Raw genomic sequence first — 26,761 nt, 5'->3', positions numbered from 1 at the left:
GGTCCCTCAACAAGTGGGAGGCACATATGCAAACTGTTGTAATTCCTGCACCGTTCACCTGATTTGGATGTAAATACCCTCAAATTAAAGCTGACAGTCAAAACTGAGCCAAACATGTTAGAATTGTGTCCATGTCCCAATATTTATGGACCTGACTGTATGTTCAGAGGGCCGATTTTGATGGAATCTCCCTTTAAATAGTAAATGGAGATGGCAGTTTAGTGGTAGAATACCATTAAGTATTTTAATCCAAACAAGGACTGAAGCTGAGAAACCTCAAACCACTGCGTCGCGTTAATTAATCTTGAATTAAAAAGGGGCACGGAGGTTAATTCATCGGAGGCCTTTCGGGAATGTTCAGTAACATTAGGGGAAAACAGACTTAAAACAAGCTGAGCAGGCATCTTGTCGTCTTCTGCCGCCGCTTACAACCATGGAAGACGAGCACGTAGATATGAAGATGTGAATTTTTGGTCCTATAAAAGCAGATAGTATTCCAAGATAATATGTAAATGCAGTTTTATCAGTCCCATTACCAAACTCGCTGTCCGTTTTGCGGACAAGGATAGGCATTGTTACCATGGATCCGCAAAAAAAAACGGATGCCATACAGACGTCATCCTTTTTTTTGAGGACCGCAAAACACAGTTGTGTGAATGTAGCCTTAGGCCTCATGCACACGATTGTGCCGGCCGGGCCCGTGCTGCGGACCGCAAATTGCGTGTGCTGACCGTGGGGCCGTCGCATGCGGATCGCGGATCTATTCACTTGAATGGGGTCCGCGATCCGCATCAGACGGAGGCATGGACTGAAACCCCACGGAAGCACTCCGTAGTGCCGTGCCTCCGTACCGCACCCACCTTCTGGATTGCAGACTCATTCAAGTGAATGCGTCCGCGATGCGGTGCCAGAACGGCCGGGGCCCGTATTTTTCAGACCTGCTTTTTGCGGGCTCGGCCAGCACGTGGTCGTGTGCATGAGGCCTAATGTGCACATCTTCTCCTAAGGGCTCATACACACGAACATATTTTCTTTCCGTGTCTGTTCCGTTTTTTTTGTGGACTGTATGCGGAACTATTCATTTCAATGGGTCCCCAAAAAAAAACAGAAGTTACTCCATGTGCATTCCATTTTCATATGTCCGTATTTCTGTTCCGCAAAGAAATAGAACATGTCCTATTATTGACCGCATTACAGACAAGGATAGGACTGTTCTATTAGGGGACGGCTGTTCCATTCTGCAAAATACAGAATGCACACGGACATCATCCGTATATTTTGTGGATCTGTTTCTTGCGGACCGCAAAATACATACAGTCGTGTGCATGAGCCCTAAAATAGAGGATCATCTAACAATGGATAGTCTTGAAGGATGGAAAAGGTGAAAGGCATATAAGCCCTGCTCCCTGGAATAGGAGGTGGTGGGGGCTGGAGTGGGTGAAGGGCACATTCTGCAGAGATTGTTCTCCTCTACGTACCATCTGGTTAATTGGCTTCATATATAAAATTAACATTGGGCGCCAGGTAGTCCTATCCACAAGCCAGTTTGATGGCCCAGCCATAGACCTCAGTAGAAAAGAACCTATTGGGTGTTTCCCCACTAGGGGATGATGGGATTTCATTCTCTGTACCGCACTATAGACTATGTCAGCCATATACCTGCTATGACTGTAAGGCCCCTTTCACACGGGCGAGTATTCCGCGCGGATGCGATGCGGTAGGTGAACGCATTGCACCCGCACTGAATCCCGACCCATTCATTTCTATGGGGCTGTTCAGATGAGCGGTGAGTTTCACGCATCACTTATGCGTTGCGTGAAAATCACAGCATGCTCTATATTCTGCGTTTTTCACGCAACGCAGGCCCCATAGAAGTGAATGGGGTTGCATGAAAATCGCAAGCATCCGCAAGCAAGTACGGATGCGGTGCGATTTTCACGCACGGTTGCTAGGAGACGATCGGGATGGAGACCCGATCATTATTATTTTCCCTTATAACATGGTTATAAGGGAAAATAATAGCATTCTGAATACAGAATGCATAGTAAAATAGCGCTGGAGGGGTTAAAAAATAAATAAAAATTTTTTAACTCACCTTAGTCCACTTGATCGCGGCCCGGCATCTCCTTCTGTCTCCTTTGTTGAATAGGACCTGTGGTGAGCATTCATTCCAGGACCTTTGATGACGTCACTCCGGTCATCACATGGTACGTCACATGATCTTTTACCATGGTGATGGATCATGTGATGACCGGAGTGACGTCATCAAAGGTCCTGGAATGAATGCTCACCACAGGTCCTATTCAACAAAGGAGACAGAAGGAGATGCCGGGCCGCGATCAAGTGGACTAAGGTGAGTTAAATAATTTTAATTTTTTTTTTAACCCCTCCAGCGCTGTTTTACTATGCATTCTGTATTCAGAATGCTATTATTTTCCCTTATAACCATGTTATAAGGGAAAATAATACAATCTACAGAACATTGATCCCAAGCCCGAACTTCTGTGAAGAAGTTCGGGTTTAGGTACCAAACATACGAGATTTTTCTCACGCGCGTGCAAAACGCATTACAATGTTTTGCAATCGCGCTGAAAAATCGCGGGTGTTCCCGCAACGCACCCGCACATTTTCCCGCAACTCCCGTGTGAAACCAGCCTAAAGATGTCTTAATCCCTCACTAACATGAATGGATGGAGAACCTGAGCAACAGCTTCACAACAGTTTGATATCCACAGCTGTATATAATAAATGGTGCCTGTATACGCTGGAAATAGTGTTATATGTCATATACCTGCCAGATAATCAACTGTAACACCTCTTTTCTGTCTTTGCAGAGTCAGCTTTCCCAAGCCCTGAATGGATTGTCAGACAGAGCAAAGGAAGCCAAAGAATTTCTGGTCCAACTAAGAAACATGGTCCAGCAAATCCAGGTACAGTTGTCAGCTGACAAAGGCTCAAACCACAAGGTTAATACCCAGTTTGTAATGTTATTTTCTTAACATGTCGAATGCTTAATGCTATTGTGTCCTGGACCCTGAAAGCGCTGCAGTCCTACAACTTTGTGTTGCCAATATGTAGATATTCTAATGTCTACATGGCGAGTTTGGCTGCGACAGGTGTCGCACAACCAAAGATTGCAGTGTAGCGGGTCTGCCACCGGAATGAATGGGGTCACAGTGCAATGTTTGCTGCAAATCCAGCGGTGTTGTTTTTTGCGATTCGTGTGTCGTGGTCTCAGCAATCATGCGAGCGGCACTGTGACCCTATTAATTCCTATTGCAAGAAAATTTAGACTAGAACCTCCAGGATCACAGGTGCATATCCATGAAGCAAACAGAATTACAAAAAACAAAATGGCTGCACACCGTTATAGATATAAACAATAGAGCTAAGAAATGGGGGTCATTCTAGATAAAAGTGGTACAATACCGACTATAAATGAGTAATGGGAGCTCTTAGCGCACATACGTGTCGGGCCCATCTACCAGGCGTCGAGGTGGCTTCCGCAGATGGGTCCCTGACGCTAAATATACTGCCTCACTTTGGACTTACTTAAGCCTACAATATTCAGGGCAGTGTAGGGACCAGCTACAAACGTATTCTGCTCAGAAGTCCCAGGTAGATGGGCGAGTTCAGTCTAAAAGAGGCGCCACCCTCAATATATTGCAAGAAAATTTAGACTAGAACCTATTAATTCCTATGACAGCCTCGCTACACTGCAATACTTGGGAGCGACATGGACGCGGCCCATATCACAAACAACATTCTCTATGTAGACGTAACCTTAAAGTCATTTCCACATGCCACAGAATGGAGCACAAATTTTAGTTGTAATATTCTGGATGGAGCTTTCCCACTTTCTATTGGCTTCAAGGAATATTAACAAAATGACAACTACTCATTTACCGTATTTTTCGCCCTATAAGACGCACCGGCCCATAAGACGCACCTAGGTTTTTGGGGAGGAAAATAAGAAAAAAAAAATTTGAACCAAAAGGTGTGCTTTTGGTGGGTTTGGAACTAATGGTGGTCTGTGGATGACGGACACTGTTATGGGGGGGATCTGTGGATGACGGACACTTATGGGGGGGATCTGTGGATGACGGACACTTATGGGGGGATCTGTGGATGACGGACACTTATGGGGGGATCTGTGGATGACGGACACTTATGGGGGGATCTGTGGATGACGGACACTTATGGGGGGATCTGTGGATGACGGACACTTATGGGGGGATCTGTGGATGACGGACACTTATGGGGGGGATCTGTGGATGACGGACACTTATGGGGGGGATCTGTGGATGACGGACACTTATGGGGGGGATCTGTGGATGACGGACACTTATGGGGGGGATCTGTGGATGACGGACACTTATGGGGGGGATCTGTGGATGACGGACACTTATGGGGGGATCTGTGGATGACGGACACTTATGGGGGGATCTGTGGATGACGGACACTTATGGGGGGGATCTGTGGATGACGGACACTTATGGGGGGGATCTGTGGATGACGGACACTTATGGGGGGGATCTGTGGATGACGGACACTTATGGGGGGGATCTGTGGATGACGGACACTTATGGGGGGGATCTGTGGATGACGGACACTTATGGGGGGATCTGTGGATGACGGACACTTATGGGGGGATCTGTGGATGACGGACACTTATGGGGGGATCTGTGGATGACGGACACTTATGGGGGGATCTGTGGATGACGGACACTTATGGGGGGATCTGTGGATGACGGACACTTATGGGGGGATCTGTGGATGACGGACACTTATGGGGGGATCTGTGGATGACGGACACTTATGGGGGGATCTGTGGATGACGGACACTTATGGGGGGATCTGTGGATGACGGACACTTATGGGGGGATCTGTGGATGACGGACACTTATGGGGGGATCTGTGGATGACGGACACTGTTACAGGGGGGGGGGGATATGTGGATGACGGACACTGTTACAGGGGGGGGGATCTGTGGATGGCATGTTATATATGTGCCATCCACAGACCCCCCACCCCATAACAATGCCATCCACAGCCCCCCACCCCTTAACTGTGCCATCCACAGATTCCGTGAACTACTATAATACTGCTCCTATGTCTAAGAATATAACTACTATAATACTGCCTCCTATGTACAAGAATATAACTACTATAATACTGCCTCCTATGTACAAGAATATAACTACTATAATACTGCTCCTATGTACAATAATATAACTACTATAATACTGCTCCTATGTACAATAATATAACTACTATAATACTGCCTCCTATGTACAAGAATATAACTACTATAATACTGCTCCTATGTACAAGAATATAACTACTATAATACTGCTCCTATGTACAATAATATAACTACTATAATACTGCTCCTATGTACAATAATATAACTACTATAATACTGCCTCCTATGTACAAGAATATAACTACTATAATACTGCTCCTATGTACAGGAATATAACTACTATAATACTGCTCCTATGTACAATAATATAACTACTATAATACTGCTCCTATGTACAATAATATAACTACTATAATATTGCTCCTATGTACAGGAATATAACTACTATAATACTGCCTCCTATGTACAAGAATATAACTACTATAATACTGCTCCTATGTACAGGAATATAACTACTATAATACTGCTCCTATGTACAAGAATATAACTACTATAATACTGCTCCTATGTACAAGAATATAACTACTATAATACTGCTCCTATGTACCAGAATATAACTACTATAATACTGCTCCTATATACAAGAATATCACTACTATAATACTGCTCCTATGTACAAGAATATAACTACTATAATACTGCTCCTATGTACAAGAATATAACTACTATAATACTGCCTCCTATGTACAGGAATATAACTACTATAATACTGCTCCTATGTACAAGAATATAACTACTATAATACTGCCTCCTATGTACAGGAATATAACTACTATAATACTGCTCCTATGTCCAAGAATATACCTGCTATATGTACCTGTTACCTGAGATTGTGAGATGCTAAGAGATATTAGCATTCGCTATGAGCCTTCGTCAACTTCTCACCATGTTTTGTGTGTTGCAGGAGAACAGCGTGGAGTTTGAGGCCTGCCTGGTTGCACAGTGTGACGCTCTTATCGATGCCCTTAATAGAAGGAAGGTGCAACTTCTTTCACGGGTTAATAAAGAACATGAACACAAGCTGAAGGTCAGACACGTCAAATGCTAATCCTTGTGCCTTGTAACCCTTGTAAATATAAATGATATATGTCAGTGGTGGCGAACCTATGGCACGGGTGCCAGAGGCGGCACTCAAAGCCCTCTCTGTGGGCACCCGCACCCTGGAAAAAGTCTATGGTGTACCAATATGCCTTAGACTTCTCCTGCTATTCATCAGAGCAGGGCGAACTATGAACAGCACAGGCAGCGCACTGAATGTATGCAGGCTATTATAGCTAAATTTGTAACAGGGGGATTCCAAGAAAACGAGAATCTGTGTCGTGCTCCATCCGTGCGCTCGGCTATTGTCAGAAGGCCACAGAAATGAGTGGAGAGCGCTCTGCGCAAGGACAGCCACTGCTCCATTCACCTCCGCAAAACTGCCAGAAATAGCCAAGCCAGTGCTTAAATTTCCGATCTTCAGTGAATGGAGGGTGAGAAGAGGGGGGAGGGGGTCCTTTCTGGAGATCATTAAAGTTGGGACCTACACATATCTGACATCACTGGGATATCTCACCAATGTTTGAGGTGAAATAACCCTTTTAAGTTTGCTGACACTTTTTATGCCTTGACTGACAAATCATCTCGTATCTATCTCATATGTATCTATCTACCATATTTTTCGCCCTATAAGACGCACCTACCCATAAGACGCACCTAGGTTTTAGAGGAGGACAATAAGAAAAATATATTTTTCATTAGACCTCAGATCAGATCAGCATACAGTCCCCCAATGTTAATCAGACCTCAGCTCACAGCCCCAATCAGACCCCAGTGTTAAGACCCCAATAAGACCTCAGATCAGACCCATAATCAGACCTCAGATCAGACCCCAATCACACCTCAGAAAAGAGCCCCAATATAAATGAGACCCCCCATTCAGACCTCAGATGAGACCTCCATGCCTCAGATCAGACCCCAGGCCTCAAAATTAAAAAAAATATAAAAAAATCAAGTGACCTCTCCTGCTCCAGACGCGGCAGGCTCCCAGGATCCAGCTCTCTCTTCTTCCTGCTGCGGCTGTGCTGTGAACCAGTACACCCAGCATGAGGTCACAGTGTCCTCACACTGTGCACAGTCACAGCAGAGACGACAGCAGAGGACCAGGAGGCGGTGAGTACAGAGCGTGGGAGCGCTGCATTCACCGCTTCCCAGTCCTCTGGGTACTAATGAGTGCTGTTGGGGAGAAAAAAGTGCGTCTTATGGGGCAAAAATAAAGTGTGTCTTATGGGGTGAAAGAATATGGTACCTATCTCAATCTCATATCTATCTATCCGTCTGTCTGTCTTTATCAATCCTGCACTTACAATCTACATTTTCAGTCTGCGTTTCCTGTGCCGTCCTTTCCGGTAGCGCGGTTGTGCTCCCCTCCATGCACTAGTGTTTAGCGATCTATATGAACATAATTTTCTCTCCAGTGAAAACAAACGGCATCTGCTTCATAACATTAAAAGCCGGCGACAATCTCCAATCTGGCTGAGCGCTGCACTCTCCAGAGGGATCAGACATGCAGCTTCTCTTTCTTCTGGACCTTTCATGTTTTCTGCGCTCCTGGTCCCCGGTGTGTAATCCATTTTCTGTACTGGGCAGAAATATCCATTTCATAGCTCACCTCGAGTTACTCCTGAGCAGCTCTGCGCCTGAGATGTGATATAATTAATCTTATTTCACTGCGTTTCCTAGAGACTGAATCCTAAATGATTTTATAAATGTGCAGGGCGGCTCAGGTCCTGGAGGCCCGGCCTGTAATGCTGAATTGAGGGCAAAACACAATTAGCTCTGCCGTGCTGCTTGCACCTGGAGGTTCTCAGACAGGGTACATTACAGGGTATGTCTACCTTTGCAACCAATTTTTGATTGCTCCAATGTATCTTCAGTGCAAAATGAATCAAATTCACAAATGGTTTAAATAAAATAAAAAAATAAAAAACTCCTGTCGTTTTGTGTATGCAGCTTCTACACCAAGTTATGTGTCTCCATGGTAATAAACTAGAAACAAACCATGTTAAGTCTGATATTGCATTCAGGTTGCCTTCCATCAGTCCACAAAATGAGTGTGCTGTCCGCATCTTTTGCGGCCCCATTGAAATGAATTAGTCCGCACCTGCTGCGGGAAAAGGTGCGGGTGCGTTGCGGGAACATGCGCGATTTTTCCGCGCAAGTGCAAAACATTGTAATGCGTTTTGCACGCGCGTGAGAAAAATCGGCATGTTTGGTACCCAAACCCGAACTTCTTCACAGAAGTTCGGGCTTGGGATCGGTGTTCTGTAGATAGTATTATTTTCCCTTATAACATGGCTATAAGGGAAAATAATATCATTCTGAATACAGAATACATAGTACAATAGGGCTGGAGGGGTTAAAAAAATATATATATTTAACTCACCTTCATCCACTTGATCGTGCAGCCCGGCTTCTCTTCTGTCTTCTTCTTTGCTGTGTGCAGGAAAAGGACCTGTGGTGACGTCACTCCGGTCATCACATGGTCCGTCACATGATCTTTTACCATGGTAATGGATCATGTGATGACCGGAGTGACGTCACCACAGGTCCTTTTCCTGCACACAGCAAAGAATAAGACAGAAGAGAAGCCGGGCTGCGCGATCATGTGGATTAAGGCGAGTTAAATTATTTTTTTACATTTTTTTAACCCCTCCAGCGCTATTGTATTATGCATTCTGTATTCAGAATGCTATTATTTTCCCTTATAACCATGTTATAAGGAAAAATAATAATGATCGGGTCTCCATCCCGATCGTCTCCTAGCAACCGAGCGTGAAAATCACACCGCATCCGCACTTGCTTGCGATTTTCACGCAGCCCCATTCACTTCTATGGGGCCTGCATTGCGTGGAAAACGCACAATATAGAGCATGCTGCGATTTTCACGCAACGCACAAGTGATGCGTGAAAATCACCGCCCGTGTGCACAGCCCCATAGAAATGAATGGCTCAGGATTCAGTGCGGGTGCAATGCGTTCACCTCACGCATTGCACCTGCGCGGAATACTCGCCCATGTGAAAGGGGCCTAAGAGTACTTTCACACTAGCGGTTTTCCGTCCTAGGGGCTCAATACCGGTAAAAAACTGATCAGTTTTATCCTAATGCATTCTGAATGGAGAGCAATCCGTTCAGGATGCATCAGTTCAGTACCTCTTACGTTTTTTGGCCGGAGAAAAGGCAAGTGTTCCGGCAAAACGGACCCGGATTTCTGGTCTGCGCAGACCTTTAAAGATGCAAAACTAAATAAATACTGGATTCCTTTTTCCGGATGACACCGGAGAGACAGATCCGGTATTTCAATGCATTTGTCAGACGGATCCGTCTGACAAATGCCTTCCGTTTGCGTCCGGATTGCCGGATTCGGCAGGCAGTTCCGGCAACGGAACTGCCTGCTGGAATCCTCTGCCGCAAGTGTGAAAGTAGCCTAACATGAATACAAATGCATGAAATGTTAGCATCATGGACCCTCTTTCTACAAGTCAGCTGTATATCCTCCCCCAATCCATCGAGGTGTCTGAAAGATAGATCTGAAGATAGATCAGGCCACCTGCAGAGCAAGCAGTTCACCCCCTCACACAGGATGCTGATGAGAGCAGGGGAGAGTTTGTACTCCGGTTATATGTCCCAATGCATTCCTGAAAATCTGTGGAAGAGATGGGTGGTGCAAGGGCCACAGAGGAGAACCATGGAGCCTCGTTTTTTATTTAAAAACATGTTAAATGTAAATGTATGGTGTGGACATTTTTTTGTTTTATTTGTATCTTTTTGTTTGTTACATTTTTTATGGGGGCCATAAAAAATGTTACAAAGCAAAAAGATACAATAAAAAAATAATAATAAACAAATAAAACATTTAAAAAAATGTCCACACCATACAAATGATATTGCAGCCTCTGACTTTGTGGATTATCAGAAGCTGGATTAACCCCAGCGCCCTTTATATAAAGCTCTGTCATTGACCTGTTTACTGGATCTATAATCTTCTGTTCCTTGTGGTTCTTCTTCAGGTGGTACGAGATCAGATCTCTCACTGCACGGTAAAACTGCGGCAGACGACTGGGTTGATGGAGTATTGTCTGGAAGTGATAAAGGAGAACGACCCCAGTGGTTTCCTTCAGGTAGGCGGCTATTTTAGTTCTGCGAATATATTTGTAGCTGCGTCAAAAACATGGACCCTTCGGCTCCTTTCACACGAGCGACAATTCCGCGCGGGTGCAATGCGTGATGCAAACGCATTGCGCTCGCACAGAATCTGGACCCATTCATTTAAATGGGTCTGTGTACATGAGCGGTGGTTTTTACGCATCACTTTTTGGGTTGCGTGAAAATCGCAGCATGTTCTATATTCTGCGATTTTCACGCAACGCTGGCCCCATAGAAGTCAAGGGGGCTGCGTGAAAAATCGCATCACATCCGCAAGCAAGTGCAGATGCGATTTTCACGGATGGTTGCTAAGAGATGTTGTTTGTAAACATTCCATTTTTTATTGCGCGGGTGCAAAACGCAGTAAATCGCATTGCACCCACTCGATAAAAACTGAATACAACTGAACGCGATCACAAACAAACTGAATGGCTTTGTTTGTGAAATCGCACAGTTTTCACTGAACGCATCAGCAACGCATCCGGACATAATCCGGACCCGCTTGTCTGCAAGGGGCCTTAATGTAAATCTCTAGCTGCGTATTGCATACATATGGCTGTTAAGCTTCACATCAGAGAAGTGGATCTTCTAAGCCTCAGTCGGTTTTGCACTAGCCACCCCCCCACAAGGAGGTAAGGACATTCCTTGTTGGGTTTCCAGGTTGTTGTCCCTGCCAGAGTCCCTGCTTGGTGTCTTCATACTGGTATTGAGTCCAGTCTAGGACCACAAAATGGCCCATTTCCCTAACACAAAATGTTCGCGAAACCTCCTAGATCTCTGATGCTCTGATACGAAGGGTCCACCTGACTGAGGATCAGTGGGGAAAAGGAACGCTCACCCCAAGGATGAACACAGACTTCGATCTAAACCTGGACAGCGCCCCCCTCCTGCAGTCCATCCATCAGCTGGACTTTGTACAGATGAAAGGTAATTGTTAAAGATTCTGATGGTTGCCCATAGTAACCGACAACCCTTCAGCTCCACCCCTGTTGACAGACATGTGACCTGAGCTGTAACTATGTAACTTTGCACTTCTCTGAGGTTAGATCACAATCCTCGATTTCGCTATAGATGTGTTTGGAGAAAGAAAACATCATGCGACTCAAAATTGATACAAAAGCAAAGTATTTGCTAAGTTACTCAACATGTCATGTACATTGTAACTGTACAATATTGTAAATTGTTGATCGGGAGTGGAGGTTTCCTTCAAGTTAAAGGGTTAGTCCACTCCTCAAGAATAAAAAGGTTTCTGGGTAATCCTAAAAGGGGTGTAACCTGTTCTGCATTACTACCAATCACAGCCTGGGAGTGGAGTTATCACCATGAACCCCGCGGTCTCCCTATCAGTTTTGGGGTCCGCAGAGTCTATTACACATGGCTTGTATGTATTGTGCCTACCAGTAGGTGGCACACTTGTAAACACAGCTGCCATGCCGCCTTGGGTAAACGAGTTTGGGTTTAGATGACTGCCCCTTAGTAAATATTTCTCCTGTCGCTCTGCCAAGGCTTCCTGACAAAGTATTTATCTCTGAGGATTGTTCTAAATTGTGCAGCGTCATGCGTCAGTCAGCACACCGCCCGCTACAGCACTGCCCTATTATCTTCTGTGGGAGCCGTGCCACGGGGTATAGCCAAAATACCTGCGGATAACAGGAGGGGGGGGGAGGCTCGCAGAGATATTAGAGCACACCTGGACATATCTTAACCAGATTGAGGAAACACTCATACACATCATTGGGTTCCCCCTCCCCCAGTAGACAGGATACAGCTCTGCTTAATGGTAGTCATAGGAGTTTGTACAGTAGTCCTAGCAGCCCCCTCTGTACAGTAGTCCCAGCAGCCCCCTCTGTACAGTAGTCCCAGCAGCCCCCTCTGTACAGTAGTCCCAGCAGCCCCCTCTGTACAGTAGTCCCAGCAGCCCCCTCCGTACAGTAGTCCCAGCAGCCCCCTCCGTACAGTAGTCCCAGCAGCCCCCTCCGTACAGTAGTCCCAGCAGCCCCTCCGTACAGTAGTCCCAGCAGCCCCTCCGTACAGTAGTCCCAGCAGCCCCCTCCGTACAGTAGTCCCAGCAGCCCCTCCGTACAGTAGTCCCAGCAGCCCCCTCCGTACAGTAGTCCCAGCAGCCCCTCCGTACAGTAGTCCCAGCAGCCCCCTCGTACAGTAGTCCCAGCAGCCCCTCCGTACAGTAGTCCCAGCAGCCCCCTCCGTACAGTAGTCCCAGCAGCCCCCTCCGTACAGTAGTCCCAGCAGCCCCTCCGTACAGTAGTCCCAGCAGCCCCTCCGTACAGTAGTCCCAGCAGCCCCTCCGTACAGTAGTCCCAGCAGCCCCTCCGTACAGTAGTCCCAGCAGCCCCTTCGTACAGTAGTCCCAGCAGCCCCCTCCGTACAGTAGTCCCAGCAGCCACCTCCGTACAGTAGTCCCAGCAGCCCCCTCCGTACAGTAGTCCCAGCAGCCCCCTCCGTACAGTAGTCCCAGCAGCCCCCTCCGTACAGTAGTCCCAGCAGCCCCCTCCGTACAGTAGTCCCAGCAGCCCCCTCCGTACAGTAGTCCCAGCAGCCCCTCTGTACAGTAGTCCCAGCAGCCCCTCCAGCAGCCCCCTCCGTACAGTAGTCCCCGCAGCCCCCTCCGTACAGTAGTCCCCGCAGCCCCCTCCGTACAGTAGTCCCCGCAGCCCCCTCCGTACAGTAGTCCTAGCAGCCCCTCCGTACAGTAGTCCCAGCAGCCCCTCTGATTGCAGTGGGACCCCCTCCTTGTATTCACTTCGGTCACATTTCCAAGTCATGAGATCGGGGGTCACGTTTTCTCACACAGAGACATTGTACATTAATTCTTCATCCCTCTGACTTTTCCTAAACCCTTAGTTCCCTCTTTAGTCCCTGCGCCCCCAATTCTCCAGATGGAAGAGTGCTGCACCCACAACAACAGTGCCACCCTGTCCTGGAAACAGCCGCCCATGTCCATGGTGCAAGCGGAAGGATATATTCTGGAGCTGGACGACGGGAACGGCGGTCAGTTCAGGGTAAGAGCCAAATCGTTTAATGCCTTACTTATAGCTGCCATAACATTCATGAAACAGGAGGGTCAGGATGAGCAGCTATGTGTTGCCGTGTAAAGCATGGGAGAAAAAGCAGCGGCCTGAGCCCACTATGAGACATGAGGTAGATGCATTTGCTTTAAGGACACTTGTCCAGGATTAGAAGAACATAGCCGCTTCCCCAAAGAGCGCCACACCAGTCCACAGGTCGTGTGGGGAACTACAAGTGCAACTTACATCCAGTGGAGCTTTGCTGCAATACCAAATGCAACCCGTAGACAGGGGGGCGCTGTTTCTGGAAGGAACCAGCCGTGTTTGTCACATGACGTATAACGCATGCTGTGTGCTGTTGCAGGAAGTATTTGTCGGGAAGGAGACGATGTGCACAGTGGACGGCCTGCACTTCAACAGTACATATAACGCCCGAGTCAAGGCCTTCAATAAAGCTGGGGTCAGCCAGTACAGCAAGACCCTGGTCCTCCAGACCTCCGAAGGTAACCAGTTCTCCAGCATGTAATCCTCTGCCCCTTCTCTGGGGCACAATCGACTTATTTGCCCATGTGACATGCAGATGTTGAAAGTTTTTAAAGGGGTTTTCTGCACAAAAAATGTTTCATGACCTGCTGATAGCCCGAGTCATAAAACACTGATCCAGCCACTGAGACCACCTCCCATACCGAAAACGGGCTGGCTGGGGACCAGTTGAAGGGTCAGAGTCTCCAATCCATGATCTGAAGCCACCACTAGGGGGAGCCTAGGAGCTTACTGCGTACAGATTTGATATTGAATTGATATTAAAGCTCCCCCTAGTGGTGACTGCAGGCAGCCAGAACTTTGGATAAGTTCTACTTTATGAAATGAAACCCCTTCTGACTTAACCCTTCTCACAGCTGAGGGTTTGCTACAGGGTTCTCAAGTTCTAGACAATCCTCTGTAAGCGAAGGCTAGCTTCACATTTGCAGCACAGCTCTCCGGCAGGCTGTTCCGACAGAGAACAGGCTGCCGGAGTTCTCCGGATACGGCATTGTCGGAGGTTACCAGAATGCGCGCCGGCCCCTTTGGCTATAATGAGGTCCGGTGGGAGACCCAGCCGCTACCCCGCAAATATGTCAGGATTCGGCCAGACAAAAAACGCTGCACACAACGGTTTTTGTCTAGCGGGAACAGCCGCCCATGTGAAAGAAGTCCAAAACAGGCAGAAACATTTTACCTGCACTGATACATTGTAACAAACCCCGTGCTGCTGATGTATTTAGCTCACCGAGGATTGTCCAGACCGGATATAATTGCGTCAAACCCTCTGCCATGAGAAGAGTTAGGTCTGTTCGGGTTTTTTAGCATCTAAAAGGTAAAGAAAAATGTTTCCATTCACTGACAGGAAGCAGAAAACTTACGGTATATTAGGTGAATACACCTCATGTATAGAAGAAATCTGATTGGATGTAGAAGTTATCAGCCGATTCTCATCGCCTGTATCACGTGTGCTGCATTCATGATTCCGTGTAACTTTATCCGTGTTGTCGCAGTTCACGTCTGACATTCCGTGTATCCAGATGTAGGGGGTGCAGAGGTCGGCGCCTGAGGGGCCCCTCTGCCATATCAGTAGATGGTAGGTGGGGGTCACAGATTTTACACCTTCCGGTTCCACCCCCACGGACATATTTATATAGCGCAGACACACTCTGCAGCGCTGTACTCGGCTTTATCTGTTTCAATAAATGCAAATGAGCCTCTAGGAGCAACCAGGGCGTTGCCATTGCACCTAGAGGCTCTGCTCTAGCAACACAATGTAAAAGGCTGTTGTATCCATAGCAACCAGACTCAAAGCTAAGCTGATAGCAGCCGCCATGTTACGCCATTCCCTGTCTCATTGCTTAGTCCCTTCTCTGATGCATGCCTTCCAACAGTCCACAGGTAGGCGTATTTTCATTAAAAGGGGCATCAGTAAGTACAAAGGGGCGGGGCTTGACCATCCTGCTACTGGGGACTGAAGTGTTGGGTGGGATACATTAACGAGATGTCTGTAATTAGGTTTCGTGTGCAGTTTACATCGTTTTTAATGTACATACTCGGCGTTGTACGGTTTTGTCATGTCTGTGTTGTTTTTTCCCCCCATTTTATATGGTTAGTGGATTTCACGTGTTCTTTATCATGTCATCATGGCCTCCATGTCCGGCATACGGGTTGGTGCTGTCGTCATCATCGTTCTTAGCTTGTGGCCATTGCTTTCCTCGCCACAGTAATTTCTTTTGGAGAGAAAGTTTGGCGCATCTGATTCGTGCGACCCGAGGTTTGCACAATGGTTCACGTGACGTGTGTTTTCCATTGATTTGATAGTTGAGGAACATATCTAGGTCACCGCTGGCGACATTTGTCTGCCGCGGACGCTATGACTATTCATTTGATCAATACATATCATCTACAATCGGCGGAGGCGGCCATTTTGTGCAAATTAGTAGGAGTGACATTACTGTGTCTGGCCGGACTACATATCCAGCTGTTTACCAATTTGGCTGTCTCCGGGTTGCAGTGATTCAATGACACCTGTGACGGCCATTTTGTGGGATTTTGCATGTCGAGACATTACTGAGGAAACTGGAACTTGTGCATTCGCCCCACCAAAAAATCGCATGCTCCCTCATAAACGGCCACAAAATGGCTGCCTCAAGGTTTACTTCATGGGCCGTGTATGACATGTATGTACACTGATGCACGCTCCGATTTGCTGACATTTCTGTGCATGTCTTTGCTTATGCCAGGTCCCTATCCTCGAATGTCAGCCTCTCTTGCAGCTCATTTGCAAATCAACACCACCATGCCCTCTCCACTCGAGTTCCTCCAAAACTCAGAACAGGAAACTTGTGTGTCTTCAGGTAATGGCTTCCCCTCCCCCATAACTCACAGTGTGTCACCGTTTCATTGGTCAAAACTGCCTCAGGTGTGACCTTACCGACCAATCGGAGTCAGTTTTGCAAATGAAAGCTGCGCTGTGATTGGTTGCTATGGGCAAGAAGGCCTCTGAGGCAGTTGCTCCCTCAGTACATTCTCTGTACCTTATAGAGGCAGCCATGTTGGATTTTTTACCTCAGATGTGTTAGTGGCTCTGGTGTGCTCAGTCACAGCCAGTCGGTTACCAATAAAATGTGTAATAAGTAGACATCATATTATGCGATATTACCGTTATACGCTATATAATTCACACATCTTCAGCCTATATTTTTCCGTATTCCATCACATAAAATTCGCTCACAGTGCTGACAGACATTAGACGTGACACTGGAGATAGACAAGTGATAATTGAGAGTCTAGCGGGGTGATGAGAGCGCTGCAAGATTAACGAGCAGACTAATTAACATAACCATGCATGACACTCTGGTGCTAGATTTGCATTTTAGTTAGGATTTTCACATAAAACGCGCATTTCACATGTGCGTCATACAGGCTTATTTTTTCTATGCTGTCCGGGGGTCTTGACCAAGCGAACAGCGCAGTGCAGCCCACTCGGAGGTTTCGGAATTCTTTAAACGCTACAAGACGAAGCCCATTTTCGTTTTTGCATTTTCGTTTTTTTCCTCCCCACATTACAAGAGCCATAACTTTATTAGTTTTCCGTTCACATAGCCATATACAGGTGTATATTTTGCGGAAGAAGTTGTATTTTTTAATAGCGTCAATTAAGTTACCCTATCTTGTATTGGAAAACAGGAAAAAATTCTTTGTGGGGTAAAAGTGAAAAAAAATCCACAATCTCACCAAGCCATAACCTATTTATATCTCGGTTGACAGAGGTGTATGACGGCTTGTTTTTTTGCGGAACACACTGTAGTTTTTATTGGTACAATTTTTGTGGGACGTATGACTTTTTGATCACAGTTATAATTTTTTTTAGGGGGGACAAGATGACTAAAAAATGGCGAATTGTGTTTTTCATTTTACGCCGTACACTGTGCAGGAAAAATTTGCTTTTGTACGCGGCGATACCGGTTATGTTTATTTTTGTTATTGTTTATCTTTATATGTAAAATCGGGAAAGGAAGTGATTTGAATTTTTATTTATTTACTTTAAAGGGAACCTGTCACCGGGATTTTGGGTATAGAGCTGAGGACATGGGTTGCTAGATGGCCGCTAGCAAATCCGCAATATCCAGTCCCCATAGCTCTGTGTGCTTTTATTGTGTAGAAAAAACGATTTTATACATATGCAAATTAACCTGAGATGAGTCAGAGCTTGAAAATATGACTCTTCTCTGGTCACACAAGTAAGATATGACTATTTTATGTTAATTTGCATATGTATCAAATCATTTTTTTTACACAATAAAAGCACACAGAGCTATGGGGACTGGGTATTGCGGATGTGCTAACGGCCATCTAGCAACCCATGTCCTCAGCTCTATACCCAATATCCCGGTGACAGGTTCCAGAACCTGGAATCCTCTGATCTCTTGTCCCATTCACCCTAATAGAGAACTATTATGGTGAATGAGATTCTGCCGCTCTGCCTGCTGAGCTGTGCCTCATGCACAGCTTTGCAGGCAGACTACCATGACAGGCTTGAGAACCTTCAGCAGGCCCCAGGCTGTCATGGTAACCGATCGGAGCCCCACAATTAAATCAGCCCCTCGCTCTGTCTAACTCCACAGATGCCACGGTTGCTATTGAACTGAATCTGAGGTGTTAAATGACCGGTTCAGCATCATTGCCTTTCCCCGTCATTGTGGACGAGTGCCGGCACCCACTGCATATGGAGCGGGGTTAGCTCAGCAACCCGCTCCATACAACACCTCACACCCCTACGTGAAGGGGTTAAAGGGGTTGTCCCATCTCCAGAGACCCTGCAGATATTGTCAAGGGAAACTTTTATTCACTGCAGGGGAAGGGTTATTCCCATCACAACGCTCGAGGGATATGCCATACATATTTGAGATAGGAGTACCCCTTTAAGTATTACACAATGCCCATTCAATGTGGAGGGGGTTCTGTCCGCTCTGTATTACCCTCAGCAATGCAAAGGGTCTTATACCCCCCCCCCCCCCCCCCCTCCTATATGGGCAAGCTTAGGCGGCTTGGCCGGGAGGTAGCTTGCAGCAGCAGAAAGCTTCTGCCCACTTCCCCTGCCGGGAGAGGAAGAGTCGCTCATCTCTAGCCCTGATGCAGTCTGTACAAACATAACCTCTGAGGCCGCCGTCTCCCGCCTCATAGACAGATGCATGTTTTCTGCAGGGATTCTGAACGATTTCCTTTCCTCAGAGGCTTTATCCCCGGCTGATACCTAGATTTAGAGATTTCTCCGCTGGCGCACTCCAAATTAATCTGCGCGTCACCGGCGCGCGGCTGCAGACGTCAGCGGGGGATGATTTGAGTGGATTCACAGAGCAGGAGAAGGAGAGGAGAACAGAAGCGCTTTGTGTGATGGCCGGGTTAACTCTTCACATGCTGGACGGCTGCAGGCGGATATAACGAGCCGCCGCACCACTCACATAGGTCCCTGTCGCCAGCGGGGCTCACAATCTAATTTCCGTCTCTCAGGCACGCTAGATCCAATTTAATAGGAAGCTAACTAACCCGTCAGTGAAAATCTAGAGGAAACCTACACACCGAAAAGGGTTGGTTTACAAGTTTTTAATGGCGTTTTTTGCTGCACTTAGTGGCGGTTTTTGTGCATTTTCTGTAGTAAAAACACCAGCTCCAGATTTTTTTTTTGGGGGGGGGGGGGAGTTGGCAATTTTGATGGTGTTTTTTAGGTCTTTGGCATTATTATTTTTTATTAAATACAGCATGTTAAAGAACTTTTGTTTTTTTCCTGCCTTTTTTTTATATCTCCTTCTGTATAGGAGGAAAACACCAGAAAAAAAAAACATGGTTTACACAGTTTAGAACAAAAAAATAAAAATAAAACCAGAAAAACCGCATGCGGTATGGCAAAAAATGTGAGTGCCATTTTTTTGAGTGGACAAAAAAACTCCAGTACAGATTTGTGTGCGAATGAGCCCTAAGGGTTCATGCACACAGCTGTAGCAGATTTTGCAGTCCGCAAATTGCAAATCTGCAAAGCAAGGATACCGGCCGTGTACGTTCTGCATTTTGCGGAACGGTATGTCCTGCCCTTTTTAGAACAGTCCTATCCTGGCCCGTAAAACGGACAAGAATAGGACATGTTCTATTTTTTTGCAGGGCTGTTAAACGGACTTACGGATGCGGACAGCACACGGTGAGCTGTCCGCATCTTTTGTAACCCCAAGGAAGTCCAAAAGGGGCGGAGCTACCACAAATGTGCATTAAAATTAGCATATATATATAAAAAAAAGTGTTCGCAGAACAGGGCGGGGTTTACAGATGCCCTGCGATTTGGGAAGCATGTAAATGAGGCCTGTCAACAGAAGGCCCGAAAGCCAGATTTTTCAACATTTTGATAAATAAGGCCCATCACATCGATGGCGTTGGCTTTGACTTTTTAGTGATGTATATTTATTTTTTACATGGCAGTATTTATTAGATGCAGCAGTGCCGGGTTTGTCAAACATAACACCATAACGCACATTTAGCTCTGCTACATCTGTAGGTAAAAGCTCGATATTTTAGGATTTGTCCTTCGTCCTCTGAGATCAGCGGTGAAGATGAGGTGGTTGTGAGGAATCACTGGTGGGGTTTTCACCGAAGTCGTCGAGGATTAGGAAATAAGGTTTTCCTTTCGGTCGCTGTGTGAACACGTCTTCATCTCCCTGCAGATTGCTGCTGGGACTAATGGCTGTGGGTGGGAACCGCGGCCTGAAGCGGTTTCCATAGCAATGCAGGAGGCACCATATCACTCATACCTCCACGTCTCAGGGACTACAGGGCTCGAGGTGTGCACAGGAAAAAATAAAACAATGTGCCTTCTTTACAGCTCTAGGATCAATAAAAAGTCTTTGGCGGGGGCGCAATTACCACATTGGTGGATACAGCAGGGGGTCCTGGTTGTACCGTGACAGGGGGTGTGGTGAGGGGCCGGAGGTGGTCACCGTGTTTCTGGGAAGGAAGATGGGTAATGGAGGGGATAAAGCCGAGGAAGGGAGGAAAAGACACAAAGGGAAAACCATATAACAGAGGGCAAGGACAAACGTGCAGAGACGTCATCAAGGAGGTTCTCTGTCCCCTCCATGAGCCATGCTCTGCATATGGCTGCTCTTACAGGGAATGTCATCCTCCTGCCGACATCCTGAAACCATTTTGTCGTATATCTTCAGTGAGGTTTGCAGTGGGGGGCGTAGGGTTGCCACCTGGCCGGTATTCCACCTTGCTAAGGTTGCCGGTACCGGGATTCATCAGCTTCAATAGTTCCTCAGTCAGCTGCTTTAAGTGGCTGACAGAGGAAGTGGAAGGAACAGAGCAGGGGTGCTTAGGAGTCCTGCTCTGACACCGTATATGGCTGAGTCCATATATGAAGATGAAGGGGGTATCCCCAAATATTGTCAGTATGCTTGGGGACACCCTGAAGCATTTGTGCTTGGATTCGAACTCATCACCATCTACATTAAAGACAAGAACCTTAACCACTGAGCTATAGAGCTCAATGTTAAACTGCAGCAGGTATATTGTGGATAAAAATTTCAGTAGTAGTTTCCCATGTATGATGTATTCATAAATAGCAGAATAATCTTTTAATTTTTTTATTTAAAAAAAATGTTATGGCACAAGATAAATTTAGAATTGAAAAAAAAAATGCAATTACTAAAAAAATATAAAATGATAATTCTGATATATATGAATACATAATACATGGGAAACTACTACTGAGGTTTTTAGCCATAAGAGATCTACTGCAGTTTAACATTGAGCTCTATAGCTCAGTGGTTAAGGTTCTTGCCTCTAATGTAGATGGTGATGAGTTTGAATTTTGGCAGAAACACTTAAAAAATAGAGGCTAAATAAAAGGTACACGGTCTCCAACAGTCAAAATATTAGATTTTTTTTTTTTTTTTAAAGTGCAAAACTTAAAATATGATCAATAAGGTTTAAAAGTAATATCAGGAAGTATTACTTTACTGAGAGAGTAGTGGATGCATGGAACAGCCTTCCTGCAGAAGTGGTAGCTGCAAATACAGTGAAGGGGTTTAAGCATGCATGGGATAGGCATATGGCTATCCTTCATATAAGATAGGGCCGGGGGCTATCCATAGTACTCAGTATATTGGGCAGACTAGATGGGCCAAATGGTTCTTATCTGCCGACACATTCTATGTTTCTATGTTTCTATCAAATAACAGGCTGTGGTAGGCCATGCCCCCTTTCCTAACCTGTGTAAACTCGGCCGGTATTTTTTGGAAAAGGTGGGAGGTAGTAGACTTGAATAGACTTGTTAAGGACTTTCCAGGAGGGGACGACTCAAGGACCTGTTGGGGACTGTCTTAGTGGAGCCGCTCACGGTTGTGCCGTACACGCGGTCACCATCAGACGAGAGGCGTGTAATCGGCTACGAGCTGCACATTGTCATTACACCGGCAGGAACAGCTTTGATGTATGGCTTTCTCCGCTAGTCTTTGGCGGAGTATTTCTGATGACATTGATTGCAGCTCCCCGGCCCTGTGATCCTGAACCATTAGTCTTGTGTCGGTAAATCCCACCTAGGGAATTCATATAATCAGCAGAAGACGATGCTGCGGGAGGCGAGTCTGTAGTAATCCCTTCCTGGAAGACGATAAATTCTCATTCCGATGCCGGCTCTGAATAGGATGTGTGCATTAAAGGGAAACTACGGTGAAAATGGAGCATGCTGGTGTAGGAAGGCTCCAGCTTTCCTCCAAAAACAGCACCACCCCGTCCACAGGTTTGTGTGGTACTGCAGCTCAGCCCTATTCACACCAGTCAAGCTGACCTGCAGTACCAGACACAACCCATGAACAGGTATGGCGCTATTTTTAGTAGAAAGCAGCCATGAAGTATAATCCAGTGCATGTGCTCTAATCTAAGAAGTCCTCCAGACATAATTGCCGACAGCATCATAAACTGTCCACGTCCCTTTTACAACAGCCAATGCCCCTATGAGCCATATTGGCCAGAGAATGCTCCTGTACACAGACAGAGTTCTCCCCAGTGCACCCACGTACAGTTCCCCAATTCACAACGACAGACACTGTGGTATCAATTTACAATACCAGTGAAATGGTGCCTCCATACATAGTGCCAGCCAGTATACCCCCATAAACAGTGTCAACCAAAGAGTGCCCCCATGTACAGTGCCAACAATAGTGTCTTGATGTACAGTTCCAAATGGCGCCCAATTTACAGTGCCAAAGAGTGCCCCCATAGTACACCTATTAACAGTGTCAGCCAAAGAGTGCCCCCGTGTACAGTGCCACACACAGTGCCCCAATGTACGGTGCCAAACAGTACACCAATTTACAGTGCCAGTCAGAGTAGCCCTATACACCCAAAGTACTCCCATTAATAGTGTCAGCCAAAGAGTACCCCTATGTAGAGTGTCGAACAGTCCCCAATTTACAATGCCAAAGAGTGACCCTATACATAGTGCTCCGGTTTACAGTGCGTGCCCATACACCCAAAGTACCCCCCAGAAATAGTGTCAGCCAAACAGTTCCCCCATGTACAGTGTAAAAGAGTGCCCCAATTTACAAGTCCAAAGATTGCCCCAATACACAGTGCCAGCCAGACTACCCCTATAAACAGTGTCAGCCAAAGAGGGCCCCCATGTACAGTGTCGACCTTAGTGCTGTGATATACAGTTGAGCAGTGCACAAAGAGTACCCCAATTTACAGTGCCAGTAAAAGAGTGCCCCCATAAATAGCATCAGCCAAAGAGGGTCCCCAAGTAAAGTGCCAGGGACAGTGCCCTGTCGTACTGTGCCGAATAGTGCCCCAACTTACAGTGCCAGCCCCCCATACACAGTGTCATTTAGTTTGATAATCCTTAGGTGATGTTTGCAGTCTGTGACTTATTATCAGGATGTAGACCGTAGTCCCTTGTGTTGGGTTATTCAGATTGACCCTTCTGTTGCATTGAGACTCCCGGTGGGAGTCACTACCACACTGCCCCGACCTAGTGGGCTACAGGTGTAAGGCCGAGCTGGATGTTTATCCTAATGCAGCTAGAATCCAGCCAAACATGGTGGTGACCCAAGTGTCACATCTGTAGAAGCCTCTAGAAGAGATGATCCCGGCAAGGGCGGGTGCTATTAGTTCTTCATGAGTTGAAGCTCTCTAACCGACTAACCTCCTCTCTCTACCCGCATGCTCTTCATTGGACATCCCACAGTTAACATAAAAAAACTGGTGGCAGGTATGGTCCGAAGCTTGTGCATGTAAACCCTGGCACGTGCATGGCTTGCATGGGGACTTGTGCTGGTCACTTCATTCCGACAATGCTGACCCTGTGGAGGCACCATTCTCATAATGCTATATTTCATCCAATGATTGTTGTAATCAAGATTTCTAGTGTTATGTTTTGTTTTTTTTGCTCCAATCGACCCTGACTTTGGAACAGCTGCATCGACATTTAGTGTTTGTGGCCGTTTCTGGCTTCTAAGATGGTATCCACCCTGTATACTGGCACCGAACTGAACAGGAGTTGTGGACACCTTCAAGTGCATGTGTAGTCAACACTTCATTTCAGACTAGGAAAGAGACCTCGTCATTGTCAGGAGCAGTAGAGGGTCCCATTTTGAGAATTCCCATTTGTCTATCTTGCTATGAACCTGGAACATATAGTCTAAAGCAGGCATGCTCAACCTGCGGCCCTCCAGCAGTTGTAAAACTACAACTCCCACAATGCCCTGCTGTAGGCTGTTCGGGCATGCTGGGAGTTGTAGTTTTGCAACAGCTGGAGGGCCGCAGGTTGAGCATGCCTGGTCTAAAGCATGAGGGTCGGTGGAAGCACACTGAAGCCATGTTGTATTTTTGTGATGACAGTGGCCTGGTTCGCCTTTGACCCTGGTTCAGCGCACTCGGACATCATCTTCTCGAATGACAACCTGACCGTTACCTGTAACAGCTATGATGACCGAGTAGTGTTAGGGAAGACCGGCTTCTCCAAAGGAGTTCACTATTGGGAGCTGACCATTGACAGGTACGACAATCACCCAGATCCTGCCTTCGGTGTGGCCCGGGTTGAAGTGATGAAGGACGTCATGCTGGGAAAAGACGACAAAGCTTGGGCCATGTACGTGGACAACAACCGCAGCTGGTTCATGCACAACAACTCCCACACGAACAGGTACTTTGGACCGATTGTATATGTGACACCTTGGCAGCCATGAGACTAATGTGGTTTCTCGATCATAGTAACACACAACCTCTGTGATTGCTCGTAGGACTGAAGGAGGCATCACCAAGGGGGCCACAGTTGGTGTCCTCTTAGACTTCACCAGGAGAACTTTGACCTTCTCCATCAATAAGGAGCAGCAGGGACCTGTGGCATTTGAAAACATGGAGGGCTTGTTGTTTCCTGCTGTGAGTCTCAACAGGAATGTGCAGGTAGGTACTAAGACTTTCTATGTAGTAACAGTTGTATTGAGGTGCTCCTCACATAGTGGTAACCCGGCTATACACATTAGATTGGCGTTACCAAACCCAATGGAGCCGACCATCTAATATGTAAAGGGGGGCACCTTACTCTCCCCTCAACTCAGGTGTCTGGAAACATAACGATTGAGCATGTTGGATTTCAACTTGCCTGATCCTTGTGTTCTCTGTCTCCAGAGAATATAATTCAGTCCTTGACCTCCCTCCATATTACAATTAGTATTTTATAGCCTGTTAAACAGGACCCTAGTAGGGAAATATTGTGTACCATGCCAGTAAATATTGGGTTAATAGAGTAAGGTCCCCTTTGCAGAACCCGCATCTACTAACCAGTGCACAGAGCCGCTACAAAGTGGGTCTTTCATTCTGGAGGACCCAACACAGTGAATCCAATGGGAATTGTGCAATGTTTCATTTCCCCTGTGGTGGCGCTGCAGGGTAACTGAACACTGCTCAGTTCTCCATCCTTTTACAGCTGATCACTGGGAGTCACATTGTGATCAATCTATCTAACCAATAAGTATGTCAAAAGTAGAGAAGATCTCCTTTCAGCACTGGGACATCCACCTAGTGCATATTGACAACATAGCCAAGATGTCCAACACTCCCAGACTGCGAGTGTTGGACATCTTAGCTATGTTGTCAATATGCACTAGGTGGATCCTGGCCTAAACCTAGACGGGCCCCGGTCACAAAATGATTGATTAGGAAGTCCAAAAGGGAAATTAATGTATACTTTATTTTATGGTGGCTGCTCCACGTCCGTTATTATTGTGATTTTAATACCACGCATGCTGTCGTTTGTAGGTAACACTTTATACCGGTTTGCCGATTCCTGGATTCTACTCGTCTCGGGCATCCATAGCATCTTAAAAGTGCCAGAAGGACTGAAATTGCTCTTAAAGTCCCAGACGGTCATCGCATTGGATTCAAAAGCAGCAAACTGTTCTTACGAAAAGCAGAATGTCTGTCTGCAAGACATTGTAAATACATAGGGGGCAGAATATATGGGGTGCTCACAGAGACCCTCCAGCTCTAACTAACGTCCAGCTCTGTACAGGTAGACCTTCTCCTGATGACCAGCGCTGACTTCTCTATTGTGTCCAGCTTTGTACCTATCCATAATGTTCTTACCTCTTCATCATATCCCACGTTTGTGCCGTTCCTATCAGTTTCTGTCCAGGAGGTTGACTCTACATATCTCTAGGATGCTCAGTTCTCAAACGTACATAGTGGTACCACCAAAGTTCTGCTTTGGTGTCCAGCTGTATCCAGTGTGGAACAACCATAGTTCTCCAGTTTTTGTGTCCAGCTGTATCCAGAGTGGCGCCACCATAGTTCTCAAGTTTTGGCACCCATCAGTATGCAGTGTGGTCTCACCATAGTTCTCCAGTTTTGGTGTCCAGCTGTATCCAGAGTGGTGCCACCATAGTTCTCAAGTTTTGGCACCCATCCAGAGTGGTGCCACCATAGTTCTCAAGTTTTTGCACCCATCAGTATGCAGTGTGGTTCCACCATAGTTCTCCAGCTGTATCCAGAGTGGTGCCACCATAGTTCTCCAAGCTTTGGTGTCCAGCAGGATCCAGAGTGGTGCCACCATAATTCTCCAGTTTTGATGTCCAGCTCAGGCCCAGGTACTGACACCACATTTCCTATCTAACAGCTCTTCATAGTACCAAGCTGCATCCAGGGAGTTAAGACCCGTACTTCTATCAACCCTCCAGTGTCCAACCCTATCCAGAGTATTCGCCATACATCTCCCTGATGTCCAACCTTTATACAGTGTTTTCTTGACTGTCTCCGTGACATCCAAAGATG

General features: G+C 46.5%; 1 protein-coding gene across 13 annotated transcripts in view; it reads left to right on the top strand.

Annotated features, from left to right (window-relative positions):
* The window catches only part of TRIM9 (tripartite motif containing 9), a 66,496-nt gene extending 40,056 nt beyond the window's left edge, over nucleotides 1-26,440 (top strand). Inside the window, exons 2-11 of one of the 13 annotated variants that reach the window (XM_040410923.1) lie at nucleotides 2,835-2,930; nucleotides 6,111-6,233; nucleotides 10,256-10,366; nucleotides 11,165-11,318; nucleotides 13,254-13,411; nucleotides 13,782-13,920; nucleotides 23,679-23,702; nucleotides 24,332-24,635; nucleotides 24,733-24,895; nucleotides 25,751-26,440. In XM_040410923.1, coding sequence (XP_040266857.1) covers nucleotides 2,835-2,930; nucleotides 6,111-6,233; nucleotides 10,256-10,366; nucleotides 11,165-11,318; nucleotides 13,254-13,411; nucleotides 13,782-13,920; nucleotides 23,679-23,702; nucleotides 24,332-24,635; nucleotides 24,733-24,895; nucleotides 25,751-25,816 — 1,338 coding nt within the window. In that variant the 3' untranslated portion in view covers nucleotides 25,817-26,440. Of the gene's footprint in view, nucleotides 1-2,834; nucleotides 2,967-6,110; nucleotides 6,234-10,255; nucleotides 10,367-11,164; nucleotides 11,325-13,253; nucleotides 13,412-13,781; nucleotides 13,921-16,185; nucleotides 16,300-23,678; nucleotides 23,703-24,331; nucleotides 24,636-24,732; nucleotides 24,896-25,750 lie in introns of all 13 variants that reach the window. The other 12 variants (XM_040410921.1, XM_040410920.1, XM_040410924.1 and 9 more) reach the window with 12 other exon arrangements.
* The last annotated feature ends 321 nt before the right edge of the window (nucleotides 26,441-26,761 follow it).

Source organism: Bufo bufo, chromosome 11 (assembly GCF_905171765.1).
Source record: "Bufo bufo chromosome 11, aBufBuf1.1, whole genome shotgun sequence".
Lineage (NCBI taxonomy): Eukaryota > Metazoa > Chordata > Amphibia > Anura > Bufonidae > Bufo > Bufo bufo.
The sequence above is the reverse complement of the archived record's forward strand: the minus strand, read 5'-3'. Positions and strand labels throughout refer to the sequence as shown.